The sequence below is a fragment of the Galeopterus variegatus genome, unplaced genomic scaffold (genome assembly GCF_000696425.1).
Source record: "Galeopterus variegatus unplaced genomic scaffold, G_variegatus-3.0.2 Scaffold853, whole genome shotgun sequence".
NCBI classification, from domain to species: domain Eukaryota; kingdom Metazoa; phylum Chordata; class Mammalia; order Dermoptera; family Cynocephalidae; genus Galeopterus; species Galeopterus variegatus.
The window spans coordinates 153,223-177,875 of record NW_007726964.1 but is presented as its reverse complement, the minus strand read 5'-3'; the positions used below and the strand labels follow the sequence as shown (position 1 = coordinate 177,875).

At 33.7% G+C, this 24,653-nt stretch overlaps 1 protein-coding gene across 1 annotated transcript in view; it reads left to right on the top strand.

The window, feature by feature from the left end:
• ROCK2 (Rho-associated, coiled-coil containing protein kinase 2) overlaps positions 1-24,653 on the top strand; it is a 169,228-nt gene that overhangs the window by 124,414 nt on the left and 20,161 nt on the right. The window contains exons 13-29 of the mRNA XM_008572959.1: positions 309-357; positions 1,013-1,148; positions 1,245-1,336; positions 1,594-1,840; positions 2,224-2,330; positions 4,662-4,821; positions 7,589-7,749; positions 8,162-8,346; positions 12,136-12,205; positions 12,916-13,019; positions 13,186-13,372; positions 19,929-20,022; positions 20,121-20,215; positions 21,132-21,311; positions 21,496-21,664; positions 23,365-23,435; positions 24,173-24,261. Coding sequence (XP_008571181.1) covers positions 309-357; positions 1,013-1,148; positions 1,245-1,336; positions 1,594-1,840; positions 2,224-2,330; positions 4,662-4,821; positions 7,589-7,749; positions 8,162-8,346; positions 12,136-12,205; positions 12,916-13,019; positions 13,186-13,372; positions 19,929-20,022; positions 20,121-20,215; positions 21,132-21,311; positions 21,496-21,664; positions 23,365-23,435; positions 24,173-24,261 — 2,196 coding nt within the window. The remainder of the gene's footprint in view (positions 1-308; positions 358-1,012; positions 1,149-1,244; positions 1,337-1,593; positions 1,841-2,223; positions 2,331-4,661; positions 4,822-7,588; positions 7,750-8,161; positions 8,347-12,135; positions 12,206-12,915; positions 13,020-13,185; positions 13,373-19,928; positions 20,023-20,120; positions 20,216-21,131; positions 21,312-21,495; positions 21,665-23,364; positions 23,436-24,172; positions 24,262-24,653) is intronic.

Here is a 24,653-nt window from a genome sequence, read left to right as displayed (position 1 = left end):
GGGGCAACACGGAGGGTTGGGATCCGTTGCCGGACATGGAAAAAAACAAAAAAAAAAAAAAAAAAAAAAAAAAGACCTGAAAACCCTGTGGTATAAAAGCTTAGAAATGCTGGCCAAATATGAGAAACATCCCATTACGAGTATAGTTAGCTCCCAAAAAAGTAAAAAAAAAAATTAAATTTAAACATTATACTAACAAAAGAGACCTGCAAAGAAATTATATAATTATTTTTTAAATTTATAGACTATGTTTTAATGTAAATTAGGAGATTTATTTTATTTACTGTTTCTTTTTCAAATTCTTTTAGATCTATTAATACTCGCCTTGAGAAAACAGTAAAGGAGCTAGAAGAAGAGGTAAAGTTGTCTTGTGCTTCTGTTAACATTTTTGTTAGGAAATGTAGGTCTGACTTTTACCTACAGAGTTCTCTTAGTATCCTGGTAATATATATCTTGATATATAGTAAAACCAACTTTGTAGCATTAGTGGGCAGGGCTAAAATTATAGGTTAATCATATTATAATAAGTTTCACTCTGATATGTTTTTACAAACTGAGTTAATTTAGGATGTGTAGATATTTCAATAAAAAAATTTCATTTGTGTTGTGTTTAGTGACATGGTTTAAAAACAGAAAGTGACCTTTTTAATTGCTATTCTTAACATTTTAGAGCAGCCCATAGTTAGTATTAAATAGTGATGGTTCGGTATTGATGATGGAAAGTTATAGAAAGTTTGTCAGTTAGTTCAGTTGGTTAGAGCACTGTGTTGATAAAAACCAAGGTCAAGGGTTCGGATCACCTTACTGGCCAGCTGCCAAAAGCAAAAAAGAGAATAGTGTGCAGCTTTTACAAACATGGAAAACATCATTATAGTTTTAACAACAACAAAAAAATAGCGATAGCTTTTTTTTTGAGATCTTTTTTGTATTTTTGAAATATCTGAACTATTTTTGTTATGATTTGAATTTTATACATACTTGCTTTTGATAATAACTTTAAGCATTATTTCAGATTACCTTAAGGAAAAATGTGGAATCTGCATTAAGACAATTAGAAAGAGAAAAGGCCCTTCTTCAGCACAAAAATGCAGAATATCAGCGGAAAGCTGATCAGGAAGCAGACAAGAAACGAAATTTGGAAAATGATGGTTTGTGCTATAGAATATTAAATGCTTATCAAGGAAAAAATTAAGTTTGTGTATGTGTTGTTTTAAAGCTTGCCACTGAAATGCTTTTTATTACAGTTAACAGCTTAAAAGATCAACTTGAAGATTTGAAAAAAAGAAATCAAAACTCTCAAATATCCACCGAGAAAGTGAATCACCTTCAGAGACAAGTAGGTTGATCTTAATTTGTAATGAGGATATTGAGTTTTATTTATGACTGCCTATTAACGGTTTTAATTGACAGTGGTGCAGAAGGCCTTTGCTTCTAATTTTAGAGGGAAATCCTTAGTGAAAATGTTTTCCGGTTTTTGTTTATTTTAAATAGTTTATAATGGGGTAATAAATTGATGTATTTTCATTATATACACTGTGTTTATTTGTTTATAGTTTTTATTGTTGTTTGTTTGATTTTAAATGGAAATAACAGTTGGATGAAATGAATGCTTTGCTGCGAACAGAATCTGATACTGCAGCCCGCTTAAGAAAAACCCAGGCAGAAAGCTCAAAACAGATCCAGCAGCTGGAATCTAACAATAGAGATCTTCAAGATAAAAACTGCCTTCTGGAGACTGCCAGGTTAAAACTTGAAAAGGAATTTATCAATCTTCAGTCAGCTCTAGAATCTGAAAGGAGGGATCGTACCCATGGATCAGAGATAATTAATGATTTACAAGGTAATAAAGTAGAGATTACACTTGAATCAATCTTGATGATTTATATTTTGGAATTAACTTTAAATGATGGATAATGTCCTGGAGTAACACATTTCTGAATTTACTACTCTTGTATAAAGTTAGAATATTAGAAATACATTGATATAAAAGTTTATAAACTAAAGATTTACTTTCAAATAGTATGATTTTAAGTATCAAACTCCTCAGGTGGTAGATTGGGTTCTAGTTAAATTAACTGTGAAGCCCTATACCAACAAGTGTAAAACTCCTGCTTACAAATAAATGACAGCTCCAAAATATTAAGGGGCTTCTAAATTTTTTACTCTTAACTGAATGTATACACTTTGTAGATTTATTGTTTTGAAAAATGTTGCAATTTTTAGGTAGAATATCTGGCCTGGAAGAAGACTTAAAGAATGGCAAAATCTTGTTAACAAAAGTAGAGCTGGAGAAGAGACAGCTACAGGAGAGATTTACTGATTTGGAAAAGGTAAAACATGTTAATAAGCTTTATATTTTTTGTGTAAGAAAATGGCAGAATTTCAGATTAGAAAAGTTATTCCAAAATTAGGAAAATCACTAACTGGAATATTTCCAAATATTTCCATATGCTCATGGGTTCTTTTATATTTACTTGGTTGTGTGGATGCTCATGAAGGAAGGGACTGTCTGGAATGTGTGTAATGAGGATACTTCTCTCTAGGGATCCAAGTAATACTCAGATTTTGTCTCATAACATGTCTTAAAAATGACATGATATAAAGTCATCACAACTTTTGTCATTTACTGAGTTTTTCTTTAAAAGTACTATAAGCCAGGGGTGATTTCTGGGATTTGTGTAGTTAATGTTTTATTTTCATTTACTTCTTTATTCATTTGTTTAAGTATTTAGTGTGTCATATGTGGTAGAAGTATGAGGGTACAGTCCTTGCCTTTAATAATATCACAGTCTAATGGGTCATTTTTAAGTAATAATGAAGCACACAGGTAATTCTAATGTAGTGTGGTAAATGGAATGATAGAGATATGGGCAGGATATATATATTGATGTATAGTATGAATCCCTAATCTGACAGGGCAGAATAGGTTGGCAAGATAAAGGCATGTGTAAAGTTGGGGAAGACAGCAGGAGCAAAGGCATAGAGGATAGAAAATAAAGAAGCTATTGTTTATTTAATTACAAACTGTTCAATATTTCTGGAGCATAGAGAAGGGGTCAGCAAACTTTAATCTTTTAAGGGCAAGATAATAAATATTTTAGGTTTTGTGGGCCATATGGTTTCCTGTTATAACTACTCAGTCCTGTGGCAGTTTGTAAAAGAACGTGTGTGGCTATGTCTTATGAAATTTTTAAAAAAATAGACATCAGACCGAAATTGGCCTGAAGACGTAACATGGTCCTTATGTAAGAGTGTGAGGAATTCACTAACCAGAGTAAGGTTACAGAGCTAAGCATTAGCTAGATCATGCAGAATTTTGAATACTCTGTTAAGCTTATAATATAGTCTTTAAATAATGGGCTAGCCACTGAAGAGCTTTAAATTGGATGACCTTATTAGAGATACATTTAAGATAGATCACTATGTACTACATGGAGAATAGATTTGAGGAGGACAAGACTAGACTTATCAGAAGACTTTTTCAGTAATTCAGATAAGGGATATTGGAAACTTAATTAGTGCATTTGTTAAAAGGATGGAAAACAGGAATGACTCAGAAATATTTGGGGGAGGAATATTTCACAGCACTTAGTAATTGATTAGATGTGGCATGTGAGTAGTAGTTAAAGATCAGTCCCAGGTTTGTAGTTTGAGACAAGCTGTATAGTGGTGCCATTAATTGATAAAGGAAAAATAGCTCATTAATAGCAGACAGTGATAAATCCATTTTAGTCCTCTTAAGTTTGAGGTGCCTGTGGGACAGCCAAATTAGAATGTCTGCAAGGCAGTGTGCTATGGTAATAGAAGCTAGAAATATTTGAGAATCATCAGTATGTAAGTGCTGAAGCCATGTGAGTAGAGGAGCCCATCTGGGAAAAGAACGATTTTTCAGGGCAGAGTAGATTACTCTGTTGGTGGATTTTGTAGTTTGAAAATCATTTTAGTATTAAAAAAATTATTTAAAAAAAGAAATACCTGTTTCATATTTATGATATGAGCTATAGAAATCAAGAGTTAGAAAATGTTTGGGGTATGTATAGAAAATAGACTGATTTCTATTATCAAGGATTCTCAACTTAAAACAAGTCCCCTATGTGGGGAGTACAGGTGAATGGTAGGGGATCTTGATATTATTTTTAATTTATAGCAAAGGGAAATATTAAGTATGTTTTAAGAATTTAAGAAATAATGATATAGGAAGAGAGGAAGCATTTGGCTAAAGACCGCCACCTCCAAAGAACACCAACATTTAAGGGGGCAGCTGAGAAAACTTAGGAGCAACAGTAAAGATGAGAGCAGAATGGGGAGAACCAAGTAAGCACAGTGTCAGAAATGTCAAGGGATGGCCTCAGAGGTGGCAGTGATTTCAAATAAGATAAAGACTGAAGAGTGTTGTGAATTTGATAGTGAGAATAGCATTGGTCGCTTTACTGAGATTAAGCAATGTAAATACAGAGCTCAAAACAGTGTAGTGGAGGTGTGGAAGGAGGGGTACAGAGAAGAGATAGAGTACATAGATTATTATCATAAGAAGTTTGGATAATGAGTGGAGGGGAAACATTGAACATTTTCATTAAACCTGTTAGAAAAGAGTTTTGCAAGTTTTTGAAATTGTGAGTCAGTGTTTGTTGTTGATAGTTGCCATTTAAAATCTTTAATAGGAAAAGAGCAACATGGAAATAGATATGACATACCAACTGAAAGTTATACAGCAGAGCTTAGAACAAGAAGAAGCTGAACACAAGGCTACAAAAACAAGACTAGCCGATAAAAATAAGATCTATGAATCCATTGAAGAAGCTAAATCAGAAGCCATGAAAGGTATGCATTTTTTTTTTCCTCTTGTCTTTTTTCGTGACCGGTAACGGGATCGCAACCCTCAGTGTCGCGCCCGCACCACGCTCAACCAGTGAGCGGACCAGTCTCTATATGGGATCCAAACCCTCGGCGGGAGCGCCACTGCACTCCCAAGTGCTGCACTCTACCCAGTGCGCCACCGGGCCAGCCCGAAAGGTATGCATTTTTAAAAGAAGGTTGTCCAGCAGCATTTTCCTAAGAATGCTTTGGTTTTGAAAAGTATTTGTTTATATTTCATTGCCGAATATTGGGAACTTGAGGAGAGGAACTGTTAGGGAAGCTTTGCGTATATGTTTTTTTCCATTGCATCATTACAATAATCGTTTCTAAGATAGTAAGATCCAAACACAAAATTATGTGACCAAATTTTTAGATCAGAGAGAAATTAATATTTCAGTGGTACCAGTAATAGTAATAGGGATACAGAGTGTGAAGATTTAGATATGTCTGCTGAGATTTGGGGGGATATGTTCTTTTTTTGTAATATTTATTATAGTTTGACATTTCACCAACTTACATTAGAAAATTCTTGCCAATTTATACAACAAAGATTTAAAAACAATAGTCGGCCTAACTGGAATATAATTTCACTGAATATTTTGAACTGTGGCATAAAGATACTTAGCCAGATTTGGTCAAAGCCATTTAGTAATAATAGATAACAAAGTTAACTTTTCCAAAAACCAGGCTTTATCTTGGAATTGTCTTAGGATAATTCCTTGTTTTCCAAACTGACTATTTATAATTATGATGGATTTGAAATTCCAAAGGAAATCAGTACTTTTATTCTTGTGAAAGTCTTAAAACTCTTGAACAGAAATTTCATTTCAGATTGAAGCATAACATTTATGAATAACTTATCAAAAAATAGCCTTTTAATTATTGCATGTAATTAAAATTGTAGATTTTCTTATTAAAATCAGTTTAGTTTATGGCAGAAATTCAGGATGATAAGAAATGAAATGAGTGCCTTATTTAGAAAAATCTATTGGAAGAGAGGAAGCTAGTTGGCCGTGTTTCCTTGTCTGTGATATAATTTATGTGTAATAAATTGTAAATGTTTTTGGCATTTGTGATACACTCGTATAAATACCACCCAAAACAAGACATAGTATATTTTCATCACCTCAGTAAGTTCCCTTGTGCCTCTTTCTATTCTTTGTGCCTACATTATGGTAACTTTTTAAAAATGAGTACATTTGTAAATTGGTTATTCTCTGAACTGAGGAAAATGAACCGATTCAGTATACTATAACTACCATTTTGTCAAACTGTTACTTAGAACTCTGATATAGGATACATGATGACTTCTGTATTTTCCATGTGAGTATACAAAACTGTTAAATATTATACATGCTATTCCAATCTGGGTCTAAAGCCTTTGGTCTTTCTGCTGCATGCCATTGCCTCCTTGGATTAAGAACATAGCTTACTAAGTAATTACTAGCCATAGTGACCTTGTTTAGTTACTGAAACTTTCTGTGCCTTGCTTCCTATAAAGAGACAATAGCAGTATCATTAGGTTGTGCAAATCAAGTGCGTGAAAGTGCTTAGGAATGCTAGCTTTTATTAGCGCTACATGAAGCATGTTTCATTTTCTTCCATGCTTTTGAAGACTATTCATTAAAAACTGAAAATTTATAGGTTTAATTTTTACCTAACGTAACTTTATAATGGATGATAATTAGATGTAGAGCATTAGATGTGAAGAAGCAGGAGAATCTTGGATTTGCCCTGAATTACAACTAAGTATATCAAAAGATAATCCTTTAACTGTAATAATTTATGTTTAATATTGACATCACTTGGTAAGACTTAAACTCTGCCTGCGCTTCTCTTGGAGATGGAAGAAGGCTTTTAAAAGCCCTTTCTGATTAATAAAACAAATTAAAAGATTATTGCACATTGTTTAGAAAATACAGGAAAGTATAAAAGAAACAAGGAAAGATTTCACATAATCCTACTAATTGGCATAGTATTTTGCATATTTTCTCCATTTTCTATACAGTTTGGCTTTTCTTCTTTTAAAAAACAATGTGAGCATTTTCATAGTTTATTTAAAAATTCTCCTTAAATAATTATCACTTACCAAGTGCTTGCCATATGCCGGGCAGCATTTAAGTGGTGCACTTTTCGAGTATTAACTCAAAATCTTCATAACATCTCTAGGAGGGAAGGTGCTATTATCCCCATTCTAGAGATAAGGAAACTGAGGCCCAGAGAGGTTAATTAATTTGCCTGGTCAAATAATTTAAACTCAGGAAATTTGCTTCCACAGTCCTATCCTTTAACACCTTCCTAAAACATACTTTTCAACATCTGCATAGTAGTAATACATTAAGATGGAGAGTCATGGAGTTCATAGAATCTACCTGGAATGTTTTAAGATGAAAAAAATAATAATGAGAGACACAGTAGCAGAAAAAATTTCTAAATCTTTATTTAAAGATGTAAGCAGCTTATAGAACCATAAATAAAGGCAGAATTATCTTCCTTCCATTAGAATAGATGTAATATTGCTGAGTGTGTTATATTTTGTACCCTGCAAATGAAACTCCTAATTTTCAAGCATGAGATTCTTGACATAGAGAGGAGTGATAAATATTAAATTGGAAATTAATAAAAATAAAAGGCAGCATCATTTTCTGCAATTTTTATTATTACTGTTTCACATATTTGATATGCTTCTTTTATTTGTAAGTTCGTGATTGTGTTCATTTTATTGTGACAGAAATGGAGAAGAAGCTCTTGGAGGAAAGGACTTTAAAACAGAAAGTAGAGAACCTGTTACTGGAAGCTGAGAAAAGATGCTCTATATTAGACTGTGACCTTAAACAGTCACAGCAGAAAGTAAATGAGCTCCTTAAACAGAAAGATGTGCTAAATGAGGATGTAAGTATGAAGTTTACTGATAAATAATAATAAAATATTTAATGAATTAATAATAACCTAGGTTTATTTGTAAAGGTTTAATGATGGCTTCATAATTTTAAAAATTTTCTTGCAAAATAATATTTGACAACATGTTAGTTTTACTGAATTACAATGATATACTAAATGAATCATAATTTAAAAATTTTAAAGTTATTTTTACTTTAAAGATCATATATTTGTATTTTATAAAATATTTGTATATTTGAAAATACATTTGTAACATTCTTAGAAATACAAAAAATAGCTAACTGTGAAATGTATTAACTGCCTAAGGGCAAAGTCTATTATATGTCACTTTTGCTGCCAGCTTCATTGATAACAAAAATTAAAATAATTTACTCATGTACCAAGTACACAATTTATTTTTTAGGTTAGAAACTTGACATTAAAAATAGAGCAGGAAACTCAGAAGCGCTGTCTTACACAAAATGACTTGAAGATGCAAACACAGCAAGTTAACACACTAAAAATGTCAGAAAAGCAGTTAAAACAAGAGAATAATCATCTCATGGAAATGAAAATGAGCTTGGAAAAACAAAATGCCGAACTTCGAAAGTAAGTTAAATTGGTTGAGACAAAGTTTTAATATGCACAGTCATCCACATGTAAATTACCTTAATTTCAATTTATCTGGGGATTTTCTTTTGACAGTTTACTTTCTTGACCACATTTTTTCTTTCTTTTTCTATAAGTGATGTGTTGAGTGCCACTGTTGTCCTTCGACAAGATGGTATTGGCTTCCCCAACAGTTTTTTACTACTGCTACCTAATTATGATATTATGATAAGGGAAAGTATTGGTGTTGGAGCAGAAGAAAATATCTGGGATTTTTACTCCACGCTCTTAAGATTTTCCCTCGGGATTGTTCCTCAAGTTTATTTTTCATATGCCTGTTGTTCCTTTAGTTTCTAGGACTTGGACATGTTTGATTATTAAGCAAATACCATGTAAATTTTTAGCCATTTTATAGGATATACTGTAGTGCTATACTTAATTTACTTAGCAAATGGAAAACATATTATTAAAGTACTTAAAAAGTAGACAGTAAATATACTGTTAAAGTTTATCCCATTCATTCTATTAGTGGTAGAATTACTTCTTTCCAGTCATGGCCAAAGGTCATACTGGATCCCAGTTATTTGATAAGAGACAGTGTGATAGAGTGGAAAGAACATAGGCTTTGGAGCCAGCCAGACTGAGATGTGAGTGAGTTCCATCACTTACTAGCTGACCAACACTGAGCAAAATATTTAACCTGAGCCTTTTATCACACCTGTGAAAGGAGGCAGTAATAACTTGCTTGTTAGGGATCTTGTAAAGGATAACAATGATTTATTTAAAACTCATAGCACACAATAAATGGTAGAAACTATTAATACTGCAACTATTACTGTTACTACTGCTACAACTATGACCACTACTCTACTATCATCATCATTGCTAATTGCCTGGGTTTTACATACCTATGACAGGTCAGTAAGATTGACACTATCTAGGAAAGGGTGGCCAGAATATTCAAATAGGCTTTGTTCTTTTTGCTGATCTGTTTATTGCCAGGGTAAGCATAGACTCTTAAACTTCATGAGATTTCAACTTTTAAAATTGAAACTAGAAATTGGAACGATATTCAGACATCTTCATCTTATCTTTGTTTTTCTGTATATTAGCTTTATTCTTCTCTCTCATTTTAGGCCAGCTTTTTCCATTTAACAGAAAACTTGTCCATTGATAGCTCTAGTGATAGGTCGTATAGCATCATTTACTTGGAGAGACCCTGATTCAACTTTATTAGATCACAAGTTCAGAAAGCACTCCAAGTCTTAGTATGGAACTCATTGGCCCAGCTTTGGGCAGGAGCATTCCACTTGACTGAATGCTTTCCATTCTAACAGCAGTTTATGTGAATGCAAGGGCTAGTTAATCATCTGGATTGTATTCAGTATGGAACTCATTGGCCCAGCTTTGGGCAGGAGCATTCCACTTGACTGAATGCTTTCCATAGTATCTATTCTAACAGCAGTTTATGTGAATGCAAGGGCTAGTTAATCATCTGGATTGTATTTCCTTCCTTATTCTCATAACACTTTGTTTATAACTAATTTATGGTACTTAGTATATATGCCTCTTATTTTCTTTATAAGTTCACATGGTTCTGTTGTTTCTTAATCCTTTTTTTCCTAACCACTCCTCCCCAAAGACATCCATGTTTGCTGTCATAACCACATACTAGCTGTGAGTTTATTGAAGTGCAAACATTTATTTATATTTTGTTCTCCCAATCTTTGGTTAATGGCTTGTACATAGTATATCCTCAGTAAATGTTGCATGAACGATTACATCCTTATTATGTGTAAGGCATTGTAATAGTCATTCTGGGAGACACGAAGATTAATCAAGTACTTTTCCTACCCTTGAGAAGCTTACTAGCATTCATTAGGGGGAGGTAAAATGGGTACATAAATAATTAGAATACAGTGTGAAAAAATAATATGTGTGATGGGAATTTACATATGAAGTGCTACACAGGCTTCATTTAAAATTGGTCAACATGTATATCTCCTCTTCCTTCAAAGAGGAGTTTTAAAAATGTATAGGCCCCCAAGAATGAGTGGATGGAAGCCTTGTGACTAATGAAGTGAGCAAAGGAAGCAAGGATTATATATGAGGCTAGGAGTATATATGAAGTTGGATGTAGATTAGGAAAAAACCAGTTCAGTTTTCAAAGCAAATACCTTGAAGGCCTGGTTTAAGATGTGACACTGTAAATGAAACAATCTGCTAATCATACTCTACCACCACTCCTTGCAGAAATGTCTATCCTTGCAGAAATGTCTGCAGTCAGGCACTCTCAGCACTAGGGTTCCTCAGAGCATTTTCCTCTAAAGAAATGGAGCACACACAACCTCTGGGGATAATTAGAACAGCTAGGACGGGCTCAGCAGACCAGAGAAAAAGACTTCCTCATTCTGGCATGTAGGGGTCCCCCTCCTTTAATGCTGGCTTTTTAATCCTCTCACACACACCCCCTTCCCCTGGGCTTTAACTCTGTTTTAAACTTAAGAAATTCTGACCCATAATAATTGTACATATTTATGGGGTACAGTGTGACATTTGGGTACATGTATATAATGTATAATAGTCAAATCTGAATAATTAGCATACTTATCATCTTAAGCCTCTCATCTTAAACTGAAGTTTGCCAGTTAGAAAAATCCTCCCACATGCAAAGAAATTAAAATTTCTCTCACCTCCTTTGTAAATAAATAACCAAGTATTGTTTGAAGAAAACCTGCAAAATGAAAGAGGAAAACTATGACAGAGAAAAAGGAAAAGTGCCCCCAGCGGAAACATATATATATATATAAAGGAGTAGAGGCAAACCTCTAACGTTCTATAAAAACAAAAGCACTATAAAAACCCACTGGTTACAAATTAGTACTCATCAAAAGATTCCATTAATTGAGAACCTGATGTAATGTAAAAAGGACAGCCAGAAAAGGAAAGAAGACTAAAAATTACTGTCAATATAAATTTATTACAAACATTTGAAGAAAAAGTCATAGAAATTTCACAAAGAGTAGAACAAGAGGGAATAACGTGGAAGATAAGAGAGGAATAGGTAAGACACAGAGAAACTCTTCCACAGGTTCTAGCACCATACTAATAGAAAATCCAAGGAGAAGTAAAACTAAGGGGAGGAAATTATTAAAGAAATTAAATAGAGAAGAATTTCCCATAGCTGAAGGAGGAAAAGTCTTTAGATTGAAAGGATCCAACAAATAACGTGAAAAAAAGGCATGAATATTCATGAGATACAAAGCTGATTATCACCCCTCTTTCTCCACTCACCCTAAGATAACTAGTTTCCAGGTACTCTTTGAATTCTACTTGGTTGACATAAATGGCTGATCCCAGTGTATGTATGGGAATGTGTAATTCAATGTTGATTTAGTATAACACTATTTACTCCCAGAACCCCTTTATACTCTTAAACTCTTTGGAACCCTCAATAATTTTTTTGTTTATGTGAGTTATATCTAATAGTATTTGTTGTGTTAGAAATTAAAACTGAGAAGATTTTAAAACCCAAGAACATACAAGCATACCTGTAGGAGTGATGGCATCATGGTGTCATGTAGCCTCAGGAAAAGTTCATACACACTAGTGAGGGGATGAGAGTTGAAAAAAGCAATGATGCTCAGTATTATTATGAAAATGTTTTGATCTCATGGATTCTCTGAAAGGGCCTCAGGGACCCCCAGGCGTTCCCCAGACCATATTTCAAGAGTTACTGGTTTATAATGCATGTAATTTATTTAAACCTTTGATTCAATGTCCTCATAGAGAACGTCAGGATGCAGATGGGCAAATGAAAGAACTACAAGATCAGCTTGAAGCAGAACAGTATTTCTCAGTAAGTTCCAGGCTTAATTAATTTGATTGCTGTATTTGTAGATTTTTTTTTTTGGATTCTTGCTGCTGCAGAACCAGGAAAATGATTCTTATAGCAAACACCAGATGGTGTTTTGGGTAGTATGTTTTACACCACACAACTCATACAAAAAGCAGTTGGACAAAAGAATATAGATAATTTCACAGAAATCCATTATCATTGCTGGAAAGATAATCCTGAGCACATACCACCATACCCTATGAAGCTGATTAAAAGCATTGCTTTTAAGGATGAGTATATTTTCATAATGAAAGAAATAAAATTGTAATCAAACTGTCATTTTAACATTTGTACTTTCTTGAGATCAGTTTCTAAATATGTAGAAACTGTCACCTCTGTTCAATTTATTTAAGCCAACAAAATCTTTCTTTAAATTAGTAATGTTTTTCCTTGCCTCTTCATTCATCCTACCAATGTATGCCATTTAATGAGAAATATCACTATGATATCCAGATAAAGATTATGCTTCTAAATTATTTTAGTTGAACTTCTATTAGTTAATCAACTGACGACTACAGAATATGAAAGCTTATTAAATTATTAATTTTTTCACGAGCTCAGCAGTAAGAAAATATTTGTATGTGTTCAACTTTTGTCTGGATAGGTTTTGAATGTATGAATTATATTCCTGATGACGGTGATATACATTTCTGTTATATTTTGCTGTTTAGACCCTCTACAAAACACAAGTTAGGGAACTTAAAGAAGAATGTGAAGAAAAGACCAAACTTTGTAAAGAATTGCAGCAGAAGAAACAGGAATTACAGGATGAAAGGTAAAGCCAAGACCCTTGTCTGTTTTGTTCACAGCTGTATATACTCTGCTCCTAGAACAGTGCTTGGTGTTCAGCAAATAAAAATTTGTTGTTGAAGTGAATTAGACAGAAACTTTGACTTCATAGTGAAAATTGAACATTAAAATAATATTTCTCTAAAATGTAGGGACTCCTTGGCTGCCCAACTGGAGATCACCTTGACCAAGGCAGATTCTGAGCAGCTGGCTCGTTCAATTGCTGAAGAACAATATTCTGATTTGGAAAAAGAGAAAATCATGAAAGAGCTGGAGATCAAAGAGATGATGGCTAGACACAAACAGGAACTTACTGAAAAAGATGCTACAATTGCATCTGTAAGTAAAATTCTTGGTACTTCTTTGGATTATAATTTAATTACTACATTATAAATCTTTAGAAGCACTACGACAGTATTGTAGATCTAAATGAAAAATTATATATGCTGGCTACAAGATTTTTAATCCAGTCTACCATCGACTTCTCAATGTTGTTTGGCAGAGAGAGGCTTTGTTAAGAACTACTTCCAGTGACTTCACCTATTGGTAATTTCAAAGTTAAAGGACTGAAGTGAAAGGGAGAATACCAAAGGTAGAAAATAATCTAAGCCTTTTATAAAAAAAAAACAGAGCATAGTTCAAAAGAGTCTTGAAACTATCATGAAGACAATCCATTATACGAGAATACTCAAAAAGTTCATGGAAAGATTTTTTTTTAATTTATGAATATTCATGAGATACAAAGCTGATTATCACCCCTCATGCCCAAGATGTGAAGGCCAGATCCATACTGGCAGCATGTGCATTACCACAAATTACGTTTGTACCCCATGTCCCCCACCCAATTATCCCCAACCTCCCTCCCCCTCCCTCTGTATCCCAAGGTACGTTCTCTCCCTCTGCAAGTCCAAAGCACCACTGTGGTCTTTCTTTCCTTCGTTCTTTCTCTCTTAGCTCCCACTTATGAGTGAGTACATGTGTTATTTATCCTTTTGTGCTGTGCTTATTTCAGTCAACATAAGTTTCTCCAGGCTCATCCCTGTTGTTGCAAATGGGAGAATTTCATTCCTTTTTATGGCAGAGTAGTAGTCCATGATGTATATATACCACAGTTTCCTTATCCAGTCATCCATCGATGGACTTTTAAGTTGGTTCCATGTCTTGGCTATTGTAAACAGAGTTGCGATCAACGTGGGAGTGCAGGTATCCCTTCGACATGATGATATCCATTCCTCTGAGTATATAGCCAGGAGTGGGATTGCTGGATCGTATGGAAGATCTGTCTGTAGTTGTTTGAGAAACCTCCATACTGTTTTCCATAGTGGTTGTACTAATTTACAGTCCCACCAACAGTGCAGGAGAGTTCCCTTCTCTTCATACCCTCACCAGCATTTGTTATTCACTGTCTTTTTGATTATAGCCAGTCTAACTTGGGTGAGGTGGTATCTCAGTGTGATTTTAATTTGCATTTCCCTGATGACTAGTGATGTTGAGCATTTTTTCGTGTACCTGTTGGCCATTTGTATGTCTTCCTTTGAAAAATGTCTATTCAGTTCCTTTGCCCATTTTTTAATTGGGTTATTTGTGTTTTTTACTGTGTAATTGCTGGAGTTCCTTATATATTATAGGTATTAATCGCTTGTTGGATGCATAGTGAGCAAAAATTTTCTCCCACTCTGTAGGTTGTCATTTCACTCTGTTGATTGTTTCCTTTGCTGTGCAGAACATTTTTAGCTTGATATAGTCCCATTTGTTTATTTTTTCTTTTTCTGCTTGTGCTTTTGGGCTCATGTTCATAAAGTCTGTGCCCAAACTTAGTTCCTAAAGTGTTTCACCTATATTTTCTTTTAATAACTTTACAGTTTCAGGTCTTATACTTAAGTCTTTGATCCATTTTTTTAGTATATGGTGAGAGGTGCATATCTAGTTTCATTCTTCTGCATATGGATATCCAACTTTGCCAGCACCACTTGTTGAAGAGGCAGTCTTTTCCCTAATGTAGATTTTCGTTGCCTTTGTCCAATAACAGATGGCTGTAAGCCTGAGGGGTGATTGCTGGGTTCTCAGTTTTGCTCCACTGGTCTGAGTGTTTACTTTTATACCAGTACCATGCTGTTTTAGTTACAATAGCTTTGTAGTATAATTTGAAGTCAGGTAGTGTTATGCCTCTGGCTTTATTTTTTTTTGCTCAGGATTGCTTTGGCTATTTGGGGTCTTTTGTTGTTCCATATGAAAGTTAAGATTGTTTTTTCCATTTCTGTGGAGAATGTCATTGGTATTTTGATGGGGATTTCACAGAATCTGTAGATCACTTTGAGGGTAGTATAGACATTTTCACAACGTTAATTCTTCCAATTGAAGAACATGGAATATCTTTCCATCTTTTTGCGTCTTCTTTAATTTCTTTCAGAAGTGGTTTGTAGTTCTCATTGTAGAGATCTTTCACCTCGTTGGTTAAATTGATCCCTAGGTATTTTATTTTTGTCGTGACAATGGTAAATGGGCTTACTTTATTTCTCTTTCTGTTAGTTCATTATTTGAGTATGTAAATGCAACTGATTTGGGGACATTTATTTTGTATTGTGTAACATTACTGAAGTTATTAACCAGTTCTAGGAGTTTTTTGATAGTCTTTAGGTTTTTCTATATATAGTATCATGTCATCTGCAAATAGAGACAGTTTGATGTCTTTTCCTTCTAGATTCCCTTTATTTCTTTCTCTTGCCTGATTGCTCTGGCTAGTACCTCCAGTACTATGTTAAGTAGAAGTGGTGAGAGTGGGCATCCTTGTCTTGCTCCTGTTCTTAAGGGAAAGGCCCTCAGTATTTTCCCCATTCAGAATGATACTGGTGGTAAGCTTGTCATAAATGGCTTTTATTGTGTTGAGATACTTTCCTTCTGTACCTAATTTGTTGAGAGTCTTTATCATGAAGGGATGTTGAGTTTTCTCAAATGCTTTTTCAGCATCTATTGAGATAATCATATGGTCTTTTTCGTTGAGTTTATTGATGTGATCTATCACATTTATTGACGTTCGTATATTGAACCATCCTTGCATCCTTGGGATGAATCCCACTTGATCATGGTGTATAATTTTTTTAATGTGTTGCTATATTCTGATTGCTAATATTTTGTTGAGAATTTTCGCATCTATTTTCTTCAAGGATTTTGGCCTATAATTTTCCTTTTTTGTTGTGTCTTTATCTGGTTTTTTTTGTTTGTTTTTTTTGTTTTTTTTAAAAAGATGACCGGTAAGGGCTATCTGGTTTTGATATCAGAGTTATGTTGGCCTCATAGAATGAGTTTGGGAGAATAGATTCTGTTTCAACTTTTTGGAATAGTTTTAGGAGAATTGGTATTAACTCCTTTTTAAAAGTTTGATAGAATTCAGCTGTAAAGCCATCTGGACCTGGACTTTTCTTTGTTGGAAGATTGCTAATTACTGCTTCAATCTCATTGCTTGTTATTGGTCTGTTCAGGTTTTCTCTCTCTCCTTGGTTCAGTCTTTGTAGTTTGCATGTGTCTAGAAACTTATCCATATCTTCCAGATTTTCATATTTATTGTCATACAGTTGTTTATAATAGTCTCTAATGGTTCTTCATATTTCTGTGGTATTACTTGTAATGTCTGCCTTTTCATTTCTGATTTTTGTTATTTGGATCTTTTTTTTGTTAACCTAGCTAATGGTTTGTCTATTTTATTTATCTTCTCAAAAAAACAACTTTTTGTTTCATTGATCTTTTCTATTGTGTTTTGGGTCTCTATTTCGTTTAGTTCTGCTCTGATCTTAATTATTTCTTTCCATTTACAACCTTTAGGTTTGGATTGTTGTTTTTCAAGTTCTTTGAGTCATAGTATTAGGTCTTTTATTTGAAGTCTCTCCATTATTTTGATGTAAGCTTGTATTGCAATAAATTTGCCTCTTAGTACTGCTTTTGTAGTATCCCACAGGTTTTGGTATGATGTATCTTTATTTTCACTAGTTTCAAGAAATTTTTTGATTTCCTCTTTAATTTCTTCTTGGACCCAAGGACATTCAGGAGCCTATTATTTAGTTTCCGTATATTTGTATAGTTTCCAGAGTTTTGCTTATTAGTAATTTCTAGTTTTAGTCCATTATGGTCTGAAAAGATACTTGGAATGATTTCAGTTTTTAAAAATTAGCTGAGACTAGATTTGTGACCTAATATATGGTCTATCCTGGAGAATGTTCCATGAACTGACGAGAAGAAAGTAAGTTCTTTTGTTGTTGGGTAAAATGTTTTGTATATTTCTGCCAGGTCCATTTGGTCTAAGGTGTAGATTAAATCCTGTGTCTCTTTGTTATTTGTTGCCTGGAAGATCTGTCCCATACTGAGAGAGGGATGTTCAGATCACCCACTGTTTATGTATAAGGGCCTGTTTCTTTCTTTAGGTCTAAGAGTGTTTGTTTTATATATCTGGGTGCTCCAGTATTGGGTGCCTATATATTTATGATTGTTATGTCTTCTAGCTGGATAGATCCTTTTATCATTATATAGTGGCCTCTTTTTGTTTTTTGTTTTAAAGTCTATTTTGTCCGATATAGATTATTTTTTAATTCTACTTTTCCATGAACTTTTTGAAGTATCCTCACATGCTGGTTGAAAAAATTGCAATAAAGATGTCAAAGTGAAGTACAATAACAAGTAATTGGGTTTACCTTATCAGTTATCCAGACCTGTTGAAATGCTACAGTATTTGGAAAGTATGGTATTAGAACAGGATATTCATTTTTATTCCGTGGAAATAAATAGGCCAGAAATAGATTCATGTATGTACAGGAACTTGGTATATGATGGAAGAGGCAGTACACAAATCAGCAGGAAAGGACACAGATTCAACAAATGGTTTTGGAATAACTATATTTTTATGTGGAAAGGAATAAAATGAGATCCTTACCATATCACACATAAAAGTAAATTCTAGCTATCTTATGGACCTAAATAAGAAAAATAAAAATTTTTTGGGCCAGCCCTGTGGCGCACTCGGGAGAGTGCAGTGCTTGGGAGCGCAGCAGCGCTCCCGCTGCGGGTTCGGATCCTATATAAGGATGGCCGGTGCGCTCACTGGCTGAGCACGGTGCGGGCGACACCGCACCAAAGGTCGCGATCCCCGTACTGGTCACAAAAAGGACAAAAAACAAACAAACAAACAAACAAAAAATAAAATGGCATGCTTAAAAAAAATTATAAGGATGGCCGGTGCGCTCACTGGCTGAGCACGGTGCGGGCGACACCGCACCAAAGGTCACGATCCCCGTACTGGTCACAAAAAGGACAAAAAACAAACAAACAAACAAACAAAAAATAAAATGGCATGCTAAAAAAAACAAATGGTTTTGGAATAACTATATTTTTATGTGGAAAGGAATAAAATGAGATCCTTACCATATCACACATAAAAGTAAATTCTAGCTATCTTATGGACCTAAATAAGAAAAATAAAAATTTTTTGGGCCAGCCCTGTGGCGCACTCGGGAGAGTGCAGTGCTTGGGAGCGCAGCAGCGCTCCCGCTGCGGGTTCGGATCCTATATAAGGATGGCCGGTGCGCTCACTGGCTGAGCACGGTGCGGGCGACACCGCACCAAAGGTCGCGATCCCCGTACTGGTCACAAAAAGGACAAAAAACAAACAAACAAACAAACAAAAAATAAAATGGCATGCTTAAAAAAAATAAATAAATAAAAATTTTAAGCTATTAGAACAGAATCTAAAACTTATGTAGGACAGAAGACAACATAAATAAATGACAGGGAGAAGATATTCACAATGTATTTATTAAACAATATATTATCTAGACTATATGTGGAACACCTGTACTTCTATGAGAAAAGGTTAAACAATTCAGAACAAAAAGTGGCCAAAAGACAAAACCTACCTTTATAAGCAGATACTTAACTTCACTACTCTTCAGGAAAAGACTGGATAAAACAACTTTGAAGTACCATTTCATATCCATCACATTGGCAGAAATTCAGTATCTGACAATTCCAAGTGTTTGAAGAATGTGTGGAAAATGGCATTCTTATTTACTACTATGGGGAGTGTAAATTGAGTATGGCAGTTTCCAGTAAATTTTAAATGTTTAAATGCAGTCCAAAGAAAGTCCACATTAAGATGAGTATGCTAGAGAAGCGTGGGCACAGTGCTTATAGCAGCATAAATATTTGTAATAGCAAAAACTCAAATGTCTTGTTAATAGATGAATGAATGGGTACATTAAATGTGGTGGAAGATGGAACTACTTTATTGTTCAATTGAATTAATTATATCTTTATCAGCAGTTTAATTCTTTAATAGATGTTGAGTGAAAACAGTAACAGAAAGATAAATACAGGATGATTTAAAATCGCATAAAACCACATTATATGTTGTTTCATGTATATGTAATGACAGTATACAAAGATGGAACACGTAATTTATAATAAAACTTCCTTCAGAAAGGAAGAATGGGAATAGAATTTGTTAACTTCAGTAAAATTTTAGTTTTCATTTTGAAATAATGTTCTGAAAGAAATATTACCGTTTTAAAGTTTGTTTATTCTGTATGATTGGAATGTAGGGTTTTGTATTTCCTTTTTCCAGTTTATTAAATGTTTTTCTCATTTAAAAAAACTGTTAAGGATTTATGAGCGAAGGGCAAATTTTTGGCTTCATGGGGGGGTACATATGAAGTCTCTTATAGTCAGTAAACTTTTTATCAAGGGTGAAGTTTGGTAAGATAGCACAGGGGCAAGAAGTTTAGAGATAGATATACTTAGAAAAACAAGAGGTTTAGCAACATTCTAGGATGTTTTCAATTTGAATTATTGTTTGATAACTCAAATTTTGTAAATTGGGATGTGATTTTTTCCCCCAATTTTCATTTCTTAGCTTGAAGAAACTAATAGGACACTAACTAGTGATGTTGCCAATCTTGCCAATGAAAAAGAAGAATTAAATAACAAATTGAAGGATGCTCAAGAACGTATGTATTAGCAAAGAATAAAGTTTATTTTTAATATCCCTAATGTTTATCAGTTGCAGTTCTTATTAATATAATTTTTACATTTTTCCATCTTTCAGAACTATCAAGGTTGAAAGATGAAGAGATAAGTGCAGCAGCTATTAAAGCGCAATTTGAGAAACAGCTGTTAACAGAAAGAACACTCAAAACTCAAGTATGTATAATAGAATGTAAATTCAATTTCGAATTTTGTTTTAGTTTAGCTCTTTTACATTTTACTTATAGCATTACCAACTGAAAGCAGTAGTCATTGAGTCTGACCAGTTAGCCCAGTTGGTTATAGCATGGTGCTGATAACGCCAATGTCTCAGGTTCGATCCCTGTTTTGGCCAGCCACCCCTCCCAAAAAAAGAAAGCAGTAGTCATTGAATATATTAATATTTGTGAACAGTCACCATTATCTGATTTTTGCCAGGTTGGAAGAAGCTGGATTTAATTAACATTGTCCAATTCGATGTCTACTAAAGATTTTCTTAATTTTTCCATATGGAATTACATTCCCTCTCAATTTTTTATTGTTATCTAATAAATTTTTCTACTTTTAAGGAACTATGGGAAATGACCATTTGCTGACAGCTTGAAAAGAATCAGTTAGTTTGAAAAGGCATTGTGTTTATTTAGCATACCTCTGCCAACTCCCACAGTTATATGCATAGCACAAATGTGTGTGGGTACTAGATACCCTTTTCTTTTGTTGGATATGGTGTATTTTCACAATGTAATGCCAATGCAAAATCATCTTCCAGAATAAAAGAAATATCTGCATGTTAAAGTCTCTCTTGGAACACAGAAGTCAAAGTGGTAGAAAATGACATCAGATCAAACCTGTTAATATTTTCAATTACAGTTCTTAGAAAGCCTGAGAGTGAAAAACTGATAGAGTGTAGGATGGAGAAGGATGATGAGTAAAAAACGAGGTGTGTTATTTAAATAATATAGGAAATGCTTCTTCATAGCTTTGTTTATAGGGAAGGAGATTATTAGTGGTTGTATAGTGTAGTATTGGTTAATGACTGAGAATCCATCAGTATAATTTATTTCATTCATGTACTTATTTTTACTTTTTTAAGGCTGTGAATAAGTTGGCTGAGATCATGAATCGAAAAGAACCTGTCAAGCGTGGTAGTGACACAGATGTGCGGAGAAAGGAGAAGGAGAATAGAAAGCTTCATATGGAGCTCAAATCTGAACGTGAGAAATTGACCCAACAGATGATCAAGTACCAGAAAGAACTCAATGAGATGCAGGCTGTAAGAATACTTTTTGGACTCTGTATTGAAGACTTCTTTTTAAGAAGTAGAATTATTTTAATGTCTGTGTGTATTTCACTGGTTATAGAACAGTTCTATTACTTAATAATTATTATTGAACCAAGAAGCAAAATTATGAGATAGATTGTATCTAATGAATTCAAGTTAATTTAATTTCTTGTAGCAAATAGCTGAAGAGAGCCAGATTCGAATTGAACTGCAGATGACACTGGACAGTAAAGACAGTGACATTGAGCAGCTGCGGTCACAGCTCCAGGCCTTGCATATTGGTCTGGATAGTTCCAGTATAGGCAGTGGACCAGGGGATGCTGAGGCAGATGATGGATTTCCAGGTACAGATTTGCTTTCAACCCTTACGTTTGTCTTAAATATAAATCAGTTGCTTTTGTGACTTTGTTCTTGAAGAAAAATGTCATTTCCTTAAGGAGAAACCTACTCCTTGGAGTGGGGAATTCAAAACATTTTTAACTTATTTATTGATTTTCAACAAAATTTTTCATAAAAAGCAAACATGCAAAAGAAAACTCCACATATTTAGTTATTTAAATTAACTATGTATTCTTGTAGCGCTCTTTTTAAGCTTTCATTTTATTTTGTCTTCTTTCTGCATTCTTACTTCCTTTTATGTCGGGTGTTTAGTTCATATCACTCAGTCACACTCTATGGAGTCCATGTCATTCACCTACCAGCGTTCCTCTACTTCTCTCAATATTGCCACTAAGCCTTCCAGTTCTCACATGCTCCTTGACTCTGATTCTGACTCAGAAGAAGAATCTTTGCCTTACTTACCCATTTCATCGGAACCTAATGGTACAGGTGATACCCTGAAAATCTTTTCATCTTTGGAGTTTTTCTCACTACCCTTAATTTTATTCCTTTTGAAAATTCTTTGTAACGTTAACTAATATTCACTAACTCTAACATGTTGCTCTAGACTCAGTTAAAAATAAAGTGCTGCATGAACAAAGAATTTGTTTTTAAGGCATTTTCACATAGCATTTCTACTATAATTGATCATTTATTTTGCCAGCTGAAAATAAGTGGAGCAGTACATTATATTTCTGAAGAGTGTATGATTTTACTGCCTCATTCAGCCATTTTCAGCCAAGAAGAAATTGTTTCTGAGGTTTCATATCAAAAGGGACAGTGCAAAAAAGCACACAAATAGTTTCAGACAATGTATTTAGGTTTTCGTTGAGTACTTATCTAGTCAACATTGTTCTAGGCCTTAAAAGATAACATGAAGCAATTTGGCCTGATCCTTGCCCTGAAAAGGCTTATAGTTTAAGTGAAGAAACCAGAGAGTTGTCTCATCTGAATTAGGGGTATAATTTCTGTTCTCTGGGGTTGTTGTGAGTACTGAAGAGAATTTATGTAAAGCATCTAGCACAGTTGACACATAGTAGATGTTAAATAAGTTATATTTACTTTTACCATTAGAATAATCTCCCCAAATGCTGTTTCACTAATTTCACTAAAAGATACCGATCAAATGTCATTAGAACAAGTTCTAAGGATTCAGACACTTTCCTTTGTTTGAACTAAAATTTTATTGATTTTGATATTTTGTAGTTTAGAAATCTTTTGGTTATATTGCTATTCATTAACCAAATTTGATCCTGTAATTTATACAATTGTATTTCATTTTAATATAGCTATTCTAAAAATCCATTTTCTCTGAACTTGTAAATACTTATTTAAAAAATTTCTTCTCGAAGATGTGCACTATTTCCATAGTTAGGCCTTCTTCTAATGTGGGTATACCAGTGAGGATAGAGAGCTGCTGCTTCCTTCCTGTCTTTCCTTTTTTTTTTTTTTGCATGAACTTAGTCAACAGGACATTTGGATTTTGTTCTGCATTGCATAACTTGCTTCTACTGATCCTGCATTATTATTGTATCGTAAAAAATATGCAGTGATAAATTCTGAAAGACATTTTTGATTTGTGACTTTAATGTTAAAATTTTATTAAATTCCTCATTGTCTAAGGAGAATTGTTAATATTTATCCTTATATCTTTGTTTATTTATAGAATCAAGATTAGAAGGATGGCTTTCATTGCCTGTGCGAAACAACACTAAGAAATTTGGATGGGTTAAAAAGGTAACTGGTGCTTTTGAATATGTTTTTTGGGGGGATTGGTTAGCTCCAGCCGAGGATGGCTTTCATTGCCTGTGCGAAACAACACTAAGAAATTTGGATGGGTTAAAAAGGTAATTGGTGCTTTTGAATATGTTTTTTGGGGGGATTGGTTAGCTCCAGCCATGTCACTTTTGTAATTGCAGGATATTTAAAACTAGAACTTTTAGACACAAAACTGTTTATTCTTTCTGATTTGGAAAGATGTGATTTTATTTATCTTTGTAAAAATTTTTTTGTCCTTCATATTTTGTTAATAATAAAACAAGTTTTGGTGTTAGGAAAATATAAGCCTGTTGACCTTGGTACTTTTGCTGTGTCAGTGGAAAAACAATTCTGGATATGATAAAAGAAAAAAGACCCATTTATTTCTTTCCAACTCTATTAATATGATTATTAATGTCATGTTTATTTTTGATAAGGTAACTAATACTGTTGGATTCCAAAGCTAAATAAATCCAAAAAATATTTGACTTTATGCCCCCCCCAATTTGCTTATTTAAAATACCTACAAACAAAATTAATTGTTATTTTAAGGAGGACTTTTGAAAAAGATATATTAAGTACTTTTTAGTTATTTAACTTAGTTATTTTATGCGTTTTTATTGATAATATAGAATTCATTTTCAAAGAAAATCAATAAATAAGATATATAATAACTTTAATCGTTGTTTGATTCTTTTCCTCCCCTTCTTTAACAGTATGTGATTGTAAGCAGTAAGAAGATTCTCTTCTATGACAGTGAACAAGACAAAGAACAATCTAATCCTTACATGGTGTTAGATATAGAGTAAGTGATTTTATTAGAATATTTAGGAACTATAAAGTTTGATAAAAGTAATATTGTTTTGGTCAAGATAGTACAATTTATTAGTCATATGAGGACTCAGTATATAGCTGCTGTTGTACTATTGTTATATTTTTTTATAATTTGCTTTATACAGATGAAAGTCAGAGATGTTTTAGTTAGCTAAAACATCTTTATTTCTTGGATCTTTAATATATTGTTTTCTGAAACGAATTAGAAAATTTCTGACTCATTGGAAACTTCTGAAAATCTTAAGTAATGATCGAATTAATAGAACAAGGTAGAGCTGGCTGGTTAACTCAGTGGTTAGAGTGCCTTATAACACTAAGGTCAAGGGTTAGGATCCCCTTATTGGCTAGCCACCCCCCCCCCCC